The 12,219-nt window shown below is 38.4% G+C and overlaps 1 protein-coding gene across 6 annotated transcripts in view; it reads left to right on the forward strand.

Annotated features, from left to right (window-relative positions):
• LOC103044549 (sorbin and SH3 domain-containing protein 1) overlaps positions 1–12,219 on the forward strand; it is an 86,600-nt gene that overhangs the window by 14,785 nt on the left and 59,596 nt on the right. The window contains exons 1-3 of one of the 6 annotated variants that reach the window (XM_049481774.1): positions 7,518–7,728; positions 9,257–9,299; positions 11,706–11,798. In XM_049481774.1, coding sequence (XP_049337731.1) covers positions 11,768–11,798 — 31 coding nt within the window. In that variant the 5' untranslated portion in view covers positions 7,518–7,728; positions 9,257–9,299; positions 11,706–11,767. Of the gene's footprint in view, positions 1–7,517; positions 7,729–9,256; positions 9,300–11,705; positions 11,799–12,219 lie in introns of those variants that run through there. The other 5 variants (XM_049481777.1, XM_049481776.1, XM_049481778.1 and 2 more) reach the window with 5 other exon arrangements.

Here is a 12,219-nt window from a genome sequence, read left to right on the forward strand (position 1 = left end):
GCCTTGCAGTGGGTGTGTTGGAGCAGTAAAAACACTATATATATATATATATATATATATATATATACTTATAGTATATATATAAGTATATTGAGCAGAGGAACTCAGCGAATAATGAAAGAAATATCTACAGTATATGTGCATACAGTCATAATATACTCACTTTGTACAGTGTATGCCATTTTTAGAAATATAACAGTACAGGACTCCAGGGCTCACAGTATGATTTTAGGATTACTGGTTCAAATCCCGGTTCAAACTGCTTGCCATCAGCAGCCAGAGTCTGAGAGAGCATGTCCATTGCACTTGCTCTCTTAGGGGTGGTTTGATTGTATTTTCTCATGACTTCTAATCTGTATTGTAATGTTGGTTAGCACAGGTGTCTGTTGGTTGATGGATCAATGCTGTGTTGCTACGCTTTCCTCTGTGCGAGCTGACTATGCAGTGATGCTGCATCAGTGGCAGTTTAAAAAAAGAGATGATGGCTAAGTTTACATGTATCGGAGGAGGGATGTGCTAATCTGCACCCTCCCAGTGTTGGGGCATTACTAGTGATAGGGGAGTTCATATGAATGGGGATTGTGTAATTGGCTCTCTAGTTTGGTTAGAAAATTGGTAATTGTATCACATTATATTACATTGTTGCATCATTAGAATAGTAGTGGCACAGTGACTTAGTGGTTACTAGCACATACGCATGTCAGTGCCGGGTCCCTGGGTTCAAGTCTCTATTTGGGTAGTTGAGTTTCCAAGTTCTCTTCGTGTCTGAAACACAGTCTCCCACATTATTTGGAATTGCCCAGAAGAAATGGATGCTCCTCTAAATTGTGGGAATGCTTAAATGATTGTATGCCCGGATATGAATTGGTGCTGGGTCAACTGCTCAGTGCCCGATGCAGTCCTCCAGTTGGACAGTTGTTTCCAGTTGAGAGTATGCTGTGTGATTGGCTGCCATTATTCACCCACTGTGTGTGCGGACGAGTGCTGAGTGTGAACTATGTGTACTGTAATATGTGTTGTGTGTAAAACGTGGTTGTAAAGCATCCTTTAGTGTCAAGAAAGGTGCTGTAAAAGTGAAAGTAACTTAATTCATAGCTTTTGTAGCTTGTATTAAATCTTGACACCACTGTATTATATTGAACTAGGCTAGTGCAGAACTTCCAAATATACGCTGTCTGGAGATGAGCATTGCTATTATTTTTTATTTTTTATACTTGCACTAAATTTTTTCACATCATTTTACATTCTGCACTTTTTTTTTCAGATTTTTTTCTGTATTTATTTAAATGTACATTGAACTCATACACTGTACTCTGAATGTTTTTTAAGCCCTGTTGGTGTGACTCTAGGCATTATGGGCCAGTCAGGGTTTGTGGGATGTCCAGAGCAGAGATAAAGAGTGTTTGTCAGGCCCCCCGCTCTGAGATCCCCTGTTGTCCAGTGTGGTGCCTGCCCGGGCTGACCAGAGCCATGCCAGGAACCTTTGACTCACCCTGCTGCTGTTTGCTCTCCAGACATGCATGTTTCTGATATTCATAGCTTACTCTTAAACCTGTTTATTTTATTAACCACTGTTTTTTATCTTTTAGAGGAATCAGAGCAGTTTAAAACACTGCAATAAAAACGTTTCAACACAATACATGAAAACACAGTTTTATATAGACACTACAAATTAGCATTAAACCAGGATAATGTAAGTTTTTGATAGATAGAACAACTTATTAGAACACATATTGCTGGTATGCTTTGTGATGTCTCTGTGAACTCCTGACATTGTATGCATGTATTTAATTCTACCAGCATTATTAAAGATCTGATTAGATAAATTGGGTGATGGAATTCAACAATGCAGTAGATAATGGGCTTCTTCTACAAGAAATTTGAAACTAAATACAAACCAAATCCCAATATATAATTTATTTGCATTTACATGGATGTAAGCACTTTATTTTGTTTAATTAAAATATTTACTGACCCAAACATCTTTTTACATACCAAATCATTTTAGTTATTTTGTTTTAGTTTATTTATTTGCTAATTTATAATTTATTTATTCAAATTCTATTGTGAGGCATATTTTGTTGTATGTCTAGTGGACCCTTGTCCAGTTGGTACAGATGTGCATGGATTTTAGAGTAACTTTGAAGTATTTAGATTTATAACAGGATAATACGTTAACAGTAGGGGTGTGACGAGATATCGTGCCACGAGATCTCGCGAGATTAAATGTGACGATATTTCTCGTCAAGCTTAAACCTGTCTCGCGAGAGAAAAAAAAAAACAGTTTAATGTGGACTTTTTAAGACGGATCTGGCAACACAGTAGCAGCGAGTGTGAGAGCAGCTCTCAGCAGAAGAGAATGGGCGGACCGCGGTCCGGACCCAAACGTTGTCCAATGCGGACCCAAACCAATAAACTACTGAGAAGGATTTAATTGTGCGGCGCAGTAAACTCACAGACCAATCACGTGTGGGGTAAGATCACCAAACGCTCTCTTCAGTCAATCAGATCTGTGCAGACGCAGTAAGGAAATAAATAAATAAATAAACACACCGCTCCTCACGCGGGATCGAACCCGTGTTGTCAGGGTCGCGGTACCGCGTCCGTGAAAAAACGCCTTTATAAGGAGGGAGCCCGAGAACGGGTGGAAAAACGAGAACGGGCGGAAACTAGTCACGCCGAGCGCGACAGAGAGACAGGGGATAAATGTAAACAAAATCTGTCCAGAGAGGCATTTCTTCTTCTTCTTCTATATTTTTACATCATTCAGTTCAAACAACCTTACAGGATATAGCACTTAATTATTTAATATAATTAAATACCCCTGATATAGAAGATGCTTCTGCTACTTTTAAGTTGTATGTCTGGCTGCATTTTGGCTCCAGTGAAAACAATAAACGGTAACAGAGTGACCAAGACACAAACCATATATAAATACTGTAAGTAAATCCTACACGTGACTGTTTCATAGGCAGTTGTAATAATCCATTAGCTCTGTACTGTATTTAAAAACATGTTCTGTCTCTGTTTAGACTTCAAGCATAGTCTTAATATGACTGGTTATGGTTATGCATAGTTAAATTACAAGAGATTTAAGAGAAAAAAAACACAAACCATAGTAATAAGACTGGTTGTGGTTTACACTTATTGTTTGCACTATATAAGACCTAGAAAAGTTGTATTTTTATTTTTTATTCTTATTTCTATTCCTTATAGAATCAATGTGTGAGAGAAACCAGTCTGTTAAGTTTGCGGTATATGATTTTGTCCAAAGAAAAAAAAAAAAAAGTTTTCTTTAAAATGTTATTTTTGAATCTCGTCTCGTCTCGTTATCGTGAACCCAATATCGTGTCTCGTCTCGTCTCGTGGTATAAGTGTCTCGTCACACCCCTAGTTAACAGTTTAGGAGTTCATAGATGTCTAGCATTCTTTGTTGTTTGCTTTAGCATTTGTTGTTTGCACGCGCTTTTTAACTCTATTGACTTCTATTGAAAGTTTGTCCTCCTTCCTGTGAAGTTAAGTTAGAGTTTATAGTCTTCCTGTTTCAGTGACTACTAGACACTTTTCTGTTTTTGGGGGCTTTACTGCTGTAAAACTAATATTTGAATTACATATTTATGAAGAAATTAAGGTGTTGGTGGAGGTGGGCAATAAAATTATATTTTATTGTTTTGATATATTTTTTATTTATTGTATTGACAATGAATTTTTTAAACATATGGAAGATATATCATCAGTGCCTAAAGAACACTGACCCAACTGTACATTGCATTACAGAGTCTTGCTTAATTGGAATAATTACAGAATCATTTTAATAAGAAGTGTGTTTTAAATAGCAGTTTTTAAGGGAATGTTGCTACTGATATCGCTGCTGATATTTTGATGCACTTTGACTGCGATCATGTGTTTCGAGATGACTATTGTGTATCATGAAAATGCTTTTACACATACATTTTACCATATCGTCCAGGCCTAGGTGTGTGGGCATGTTCAGGCCCTGGCATTTTTTAAAGATTCCTACACTGGGTCACTAATTTGGAATAGTTACGGATGGTAATACGTGGTTCTAATTAAAGACATGACCAGGATAGCTTTTCCATCGAACCTCTTAAACTGTTTTTGTGATGTTCTGGACGGACAGTGACTGAGGCGTGCTAAAATAAGGCCTGTACGGATCCAGGCAGGCTGAAGAAAATGCAGCAGGCGCATACATTTCCTTTTAGGCTGCATTTGTTTAAACGCGCTGCTGGAGGAATGGAGAAGCTGGAGCGGTCGGAGCGCGTCAGTGCGGGCCGTGGGCCAGCGTGTCTGCTGAAGATGTTTACGGTACTGAGGGGGTCTTCTCAATTAAGGCGGTCCGGCTGCTGCTCACCAGCACTCCTCTAGAGCCATGTTTGGAGCTGTGAGCTGTGATCCTGCACGGCCCTGCACTATCTCTACCCCCCTCTGCCATTTGTTGACAAAGCAAAAGTCAAACTCTGTTACGTAACAAGCTCTCTCTCGCTATCTCTCTCTTTCTATCTCTCTCCCTCCCTTTCTGCACAGCTTTGTCAGCTCTGTACTAATGCTGCACTCTTTGTTACAGTGAGGTAATCCTCCAGAGACTCCTGGCTGAAGCATCATAGTAAATTTTCCTTTTTTTAGAGATACGGATGCTACAGAAAACACTACGTTTATTCTGTCCGACTGGCCTCTGGACTAAAATCTGCTCGTCAAGACATAATTCATTACATATGTTATATTATGTAGAACATGATCATAGATATAACACCACCTAAAATCATATTTCAGGACAGGATGTTGATTTTATAGACATTTTAATTAGAGACCATTGGGCATATTTTTACTATGGATGTGTAATGAAATCAGAATCATATCGCTATATGATATAATTTAGAACTGATCAGATGGTATAATAATTGTATTTGGCAAGAGCTGCTTATTAATGTAATGCACTCGGACTCTTTTCTAAAATATCAGCATTTTATTAATTGCATCTGAAACCCTCTAGAGGCTGCCCAAGTACAGTCCATCCCAGTTTTACAATTTCCAGTTTGTATTACATCGTATTGTAAAGCAATTTTCTTTTTTTTTATATACCTAGTAATTTCCACAATGTAAAATTTCATAAAAATGTAAATAGATTAACATTGACTTATTCAATAAAACATTTAAACATGTAGTAGTATATGCATTTATGTGTTTGGATGTTTCAGTATTTAATTGAAATGGGTGACTCCTTAATTATTGTATAAAAAGGTATGTGATTATACATTAGATCACCATCACATGCCTGGGACACCACTGTAAGTGCCTAGCAACCACATAAAGTTTTTTCTTCAGAAATGCCTATTTCTAGTTGTAGTTTTTGGCTAATTCTGTATTTTTACATTTAAGATTTTTTGGTTTGTATTAGTATTGTCAGGCGATACAAATGCAGAAATTACAGGCCCCTAATGTTGTTTTTTTACTGGGTTAAAAGGTATTCATGTTCAATGTTTGCTACTAATGTGCATGTACAGTTAAAATAATCATAAACATATGCGTTATTCAATTGAAAATAAAGTGTAAGCTCAGCTCAATGAGGCCTGCAGGTCATAAATAACAGTTAACCTAAAAGTTAACCTAAGTTAAAAGTTATGTAACCTTATTAGGTAAATACTATTTTTTTGAAATAGTCATTATAGTGGTCTCAAGTGATCAAGTATTTATTAGTGTGTATTTAATTGTAAATAAAGTAACAAATGTAAGATTGGTGAAATGGCATTTTAGGGATTCACATAATTTTTTTTTTTATGGTCCTTATACATTACAGGTCACTGCATTGATTCTAGAAAAAAAGGTAGGAAGATCTTCAGGTGTCGTTCTCACCTGAAGATCACTCAATCTCTGCACGGATATCGCAGTGTCTCTCTGACATATCCTCATGGATGAAGGAGCATCACCTTCAATTAAATCTCTCAAAGACTGAACTTCTGGTTATACCAAACAAAGGTTGCTAGGAACCTGGGTGTTCTGGTTGATGACCAACTTTCCTTCACGCACCATGTGGCCTCAGTTGCTCGGTCCTGCCGCTTTGCGCTCTATAACATCCGAAAAATTCGACCGTTCCTGACGCAACAGGCCACCCAACTCCTGGTGCAAGCGGTCGTCATCTCACGCCTCGACTACTGCAATGCCCTACTAACTGGCCTCCCGGCCTGTGTAGTAAAACCACTCCAGATGATCCAGAACGCAGCAGCACGTCTGGTCTTCAACCAGCCAAAACGGGCACATGTCACCCCGCTGCTCATTGAGCTCCATTGGCTACCAGTTGATGCTCGCATCAAATTCAAAGCTCTTACTATCGCCTACAAGGTGATGACAGAACAGCTCCTTCCTACCTGCACTCGCTCCTGAAGGCTTACGCTACCTCCCGGCCGCTGCGCTCCTCCAATGAACGTCGCCTCGCTTTGCCAAACATTCACACAAAGCAATCCAGACTGTTCTCATACAGAGTTCCCCAATGGTGGAACAAACTACCTTCCACTACCAGATCAGGAGAATCTCTCGCTATCTTTAAGAAACTCCTGAAGACAGAGCTCTTCAAAGAGCACTTACTCTCCTAACACCTCTAACACACTAACTACTTCTAACCTCATTTCCTTCTTCCCCTCCTTCACTCCTCTATCCTATTATTCCCCTTTGACCTCCTTTTATCCCTATCCAAAGATGTTTTACCTTTAAACTTATTTTACATTGTACTTGACTATTGTAAGTCGCTTTGGACAAAAGCGTCTGCCAAATGTAATGTAATGTAATGTAATACCAATATGATTCAAATATCATTGTGCATCCCTATTATATTTATATTAGTGGTGTCAATCATTAAAAAACTAATATTAACCTTTAAATCCTGGCACTCTCTGTATTTATGTGTGTGTATATGTGAGTGAGAGTTTGGTTAAATCATATTTCAGCATAAATACATAACTTTCACACCATGTTTATGCGAAATAAAATCACTAATATGTCACCAGGCTTGATGATAGCACCAAAACAGCAGGTTTAATCTATGCTTTTAGGCCCTGCTGTACTTTTATTTCATATTTCTGTGTTGAGTGTTAATCAGTGGATATCTATTTGAGGTTTGCCCATCAGGCCCACTTGTTTTATGTATCTGTCTGTTTGGAATGTGCCAGACTGGCTGTGGACTGAAATCATCCTAACTGCTACTAATAAGCTGGTGGCAAAAATGACGACCTCTCTCTGGGTGCTCTTGATAGGGTGTGTATGATCCTCACCAGAGCACTCAGGCTGGTGTTGACCGTTAGAATAATGCCCCGGTCAGTGCCAGCCTGGCCCGTATCCCGTACCCCTCCAAACGCTCCTAAGCAACAGGTCGCCGTTTGGCTGAGCACATGATGAATATTTGAATGCTGGGAAGGTTTGTGATATTTGCTATCTCTCACATGGGGCTGGTATGCTGGATGAGGAGCTGGATGCTGTAATTTGGGCTACACATGGTGAGTGGGTGCCACATTCCCAGGTGGCAGGTGGTGACAGGCCAGTCTTGGTAGCTGTGGTATGGAAACAATCAAAGTGTGGTCAAGGTTGAGTCATTAGAGGGGAAAAGGACAGTACAGCCAGACTCCTAGTTCAAACCCCACCAAATGGGGTACTGGGCAGGGGTCTTGTAGTGTCGCAGTAAGGGAAACCCACAGAGTAAGGAATCAGAGTAACAGACAGGTAAGAAAGAGTTCTGTATTTATCTGTATAGTGATAAAAGACACTATGAAAAACAATGAATACTTATTGTAAATTAGTCAGTGTAATTAAACCTTCAAGATAATTATAGCTTAGAATGACTAATTAGCACAAACTCTGAAGTTACATATATAGACATGCATGCTTCACAGCAGTTTTTATGCACAAGTAACAACAATTAGCTACAAAAACATAGTTTTACTTTTTTCTTGGGTGATATCTGTTAAAAAAAGGCTGCAAATAATTGTTTTCCTTCATATGAAGGGCCTTTCACATCTACCTTGTTTGATCTGGACTTTCAGACTGTTCAGTTTGGTCCAAATTAAAAGAGCAACTGTGAATGATGCTGCAAACCACTATAATCATTAATTCAACAATAGAATAGAAGAAGAAACTTGCAGGCATCTCACAGGCTTATGCTGGGGATTCCTGTATCTGCTGTAACTGTAGATAAGCCCTTATTTATAAACAGAAAAGAAAGAAATCGTAGTGGAATGTGTTATATTCATAAGAATTTTGCCAAACTCACAGCATTTTACTAACTAATTAGCATTAAGTAAAGGGGTGACAGAATGTAGCAAAGTTCTTTATTCCACTCAAATAACTACAGTGTAAAACCAAAATTAACCAAATGTATACAGGTGTTGGAAGGGTATTAGTTGTTTGCTATAAATACAGTTAAAATAAAATAACTTTAGGTATAAATACATTGTAGCCCACGAATAAGGAAAAAAAACAATCAAGTAAAATAACAGCTGTTAATGCTGGGAAGCTTCATATTTCTAATGCATTAATATGTACAGGCTGTGTGCATACTTCGTTTAGCAGTCACATCATCAATTACCAGCAGTTATTCAGTTCTACTGGCAGCCATGCATGCCCATGCCATAACACTGCCTACAGTATGTGTGATTAATGATGTGGAATGCTTTGGATCATGAGTCCGTTATTTTTTTCTCCATGCTCTTCTCTTCACATCATTCTCTATCTTGGTAACCAAGTCTTGCTTTCAACTGTACAAAGATTTTAGCTTTTTCTATTGGTGTAAAACGATGCGTGTCAATGTCAAAACTGTAAGGTGTAAATTCACCCAAAATGTTTATTAAAACAATAAACCTAGTGGAATAAAATATGTGCATTTAAAAATATTTGGACCAGGAGTGGCATAAAGTTATTCAAAAGCAGTGTGTAAGACTAGTGGAGGAGAACATGCCAAGATGCATGAAAGCTGAAAGCTCTGCACCATATTTAAGTAATTTCTCATTTTCTGCAAATAAAGGCTCTAAATAACAATATATTTATTTGGAATTTGTGAGAAATGTCTGTAGTTTATAGAATAAAACACTAATGTTCATTTTACTCAATCTCAGAGCTGTATTTCTATAATGTGTGTATATACAGTCTGTATACACATGCTGTGCATTGTCTAGGTGTATAAAATCTAAGTATGACCTAAAAAAACAATCTGTCCTGTGTCTTTAATTCCTTGTTTTGTGTTCTTTTCTCACAGGGCTCTCCAGCAGAGGTCACAGTGAGATTTGATGCAGCCCCTGGTAAGTTTCTCTGCTCTGCCTCAAACTGTGCATCTCATTCTGGAGTTTATCTAAAACGTTATTTATATCTAAATATTGCTGTAATTGCAATGGCAGCAAACAACAGTTGGTCAGGTTTTGATAACTGAAGTGTTGTCAGTGATCCAGTGTTATATATGCTTAATAAACTACAAATACACCAGCAACTGTATAATAACAGAGAATCAGACATGTTTTGACTCCTTTTTGGGTCTGCTGAGAAGATCATCAGTTGCTTCAAAGTTATTTACACATTTTTAGAAACATTTTACAGATTTTTCTCTAGAAACAAGCTGAGGAATTCTTGCAGTTCCTTGTCTGGCTGTGTTTTCTTTTAGAAGTGTAACATGGCAGATTAATGACTCCTGTTAAATAAATGATCTTCATGTTAAAATGTTATCCAATAATTAGAGGGGGTTCTTTCCTTGCCACATTTAAGTCTTCAAAATAATATTTATCTGTGATTATCAATATGTTGACATTTCGCAATCTGAAATGTTTCAACACTATCCTATTATACGCTGCTTTTAACACATGTAATGTGTTTTAATTACAGCCCTGAGGTAAAGCATTGTTTTCCGGCAGAGGTTTAATATGTTCCTGCAGGAAGGCTCGTGAGTGGGTGAACAGACACAGGCTCTCTCTGTTAGATCTCAGTATTGTTAAGTTTGTCTTCCTCTCTGCCGGGCCTCTATTTCCGTCAACCCATCCATCTTTCCTCGCTTACCGTCCTGCCGTCGCTTTCTTTTCCTTCACACCAGGCCTCCGCTGCTCTACAGAGTTTATTCAGGGATTTTGTCCTGTGGGTTCTAATGCACTTCTAAAACATTGAACTTCATTAGAATTTATTTTAAGCATTTTTTATTAGTTCAGTTGTATTATTTTCGTTGAATTAACGCAGGCTTTACATAACTACTAAATTTACATGTTTACTATATTCACATTAGAATGAAAGGTTAGGTTTATTGGGCAACATGTACAATTGAAAGGCAGCTCTAGTTCCCTGTTGAGCTCCGCTATCCTGGATTCAACATGACAAACGGTTGGGTATTAATCCGTACAGGTTTCATATGGCATTTAGGGGTGTACCATATCGTATTGTACTTAATATCGCCAACATTTTTGAATATCGTGAATGATATTGTACCCTGAAATATTGTGACATATCACCCAACCCTAATTATCACATCAGGGTTCTACTTTTTTGCTTTTTTTAGCAACAAAAAAATCACACTGTTCTCATTTCCTATTATATATCTACTAGAGATGGATTGTATCTGTCCAGTATCATTTATTTTACTTTATTACTGGATATGTGGAGATATTTGGAGCGCATTATTAGTATCATGACATTCTGGATCATTGACTTCTGTTACAAATCTGATACATTTTTTGTATTTTATACTATCTCAAAAAGGGGTGTGCCATATCATATCGTATGCAATAATAACATTTAATTTTCATTTTGTTGCAGTAGTTTATTCTTGAAATTTTTTTTTATTCAGTGGTTTTTTTTCATATCACCAGGAGTATCATTATCATGAAAATACCATGAAATATTGTGATATTAATTTTGGGCCATAACAGCCACTCATAATGGCATCCTACAGCAGATTTTCCCATACAGGCTGCAGCTGTACCTGTAGATCCTGCGAACTCTAAGGCCTCATACATGTTCGATAAGTGGTAAATCTGGCAATCGTTCAGGCCAAGAAGGTGTTGCAATCTGGTTAAGACATTCCTGGGAAATTGATGCAGTTTGAGTGTGAACAGTATCCTACTAAAAATGTGAGGTGGAAGCCCTTTCTTAAGAGGACTTTTTGAGATAATGATACACTGAATAACATTCACTCAGTCCTGAATAGTGTTAATAGTGTCTAAAACAACATGCCTGCATGCACAAAAAATCTGGCGTGTGAGGTTGTTTGAACTATAAGGAACGATAATGAAAAAAATTATAAATTAAATGCTTCTCTGTGGAGCTTTTGTTCAAATTCCTCCCCTGTCTCTCTGTCGCGCTCAGCGTGACTTTAGTTTCCCCCCATCCTTGGGCTTCCTATCACCTTATAAAGCCATTTTTTCCCAGCCATGTCCCAGTTCACTAGCCGGGGCAGCAGTAGTGTATTTGACTGCGAACCTGATGACACGGGTTTGAGCCCGTGTGAGGAGCGGTGTGTTTAAATATTTAGTTATTTATTCCTCTCAGATTAGCTGTTCTGCAATTGGGTTCAACGACCCTCTGGGCTGGAGAGCTACTAGTCTGTAGCACTCCATCACATTACACTTAATTTTCCAAAACAGAATTTCTTTTTTGTGGCCACCACGTAATGACTTGGAAAATATCTGGCCTGTAAACTTAATTGCCGTTTGTTTTATTGTGTTTTACAGGACGTCAACTCTTTACGAGTCCACGCGCTGTCTCTGCTGTGCGCGTCACTCCTCTGAGGATCATGAAGAGCTCTCCTGACCTCATGCCCACTGGTGAGATCACCTCAAATATTGTGCACATGTAACACATACTGAAGCCAGCTGAGTGATGCAAAGTACTAGTCCCGTAGTCAGCATGCTTATGTGGAGCTCACATGGATGGAATGTTTGCTAAGTGGGTTCCAGGTGCACATGGGCTCTGAGTGGGTTTGTACATGTGAAGCATCTAGGCCCTATGTGCAGTCTACAACCCAGATTGAGCACAGGTTTAACTCTCATCATTGACCCTGGTGGGACCCATTACCCATTACATAAGTCCATATGTTTTACCAGTGGTCAAATCATTCTGGGTCCCAGTTGTGCTACTCATAAAAGACCCCCACATATGACTGTCATCTGGGCCAGATGTTATACCTATGCATTAATACACAAGCCAGCTCTTATTGTCAGATTTATAACCTTCTGTTTGTTTGTC

This window comes from Astyanax mexicanus, chromosome 7 (genome assembly GCF_023375975.1).
Source record: "Astyanax mexicanus isolate ESR-SI-001 chromosome 7, AstMex3_surface, whole genome shotgun sequence".
NCBI lineage: Eukaryota > Metazoa > Chordata > Actinopteri > Characiformes > Acestrorhamphidae > Astyanax > Astyanax mexicanus.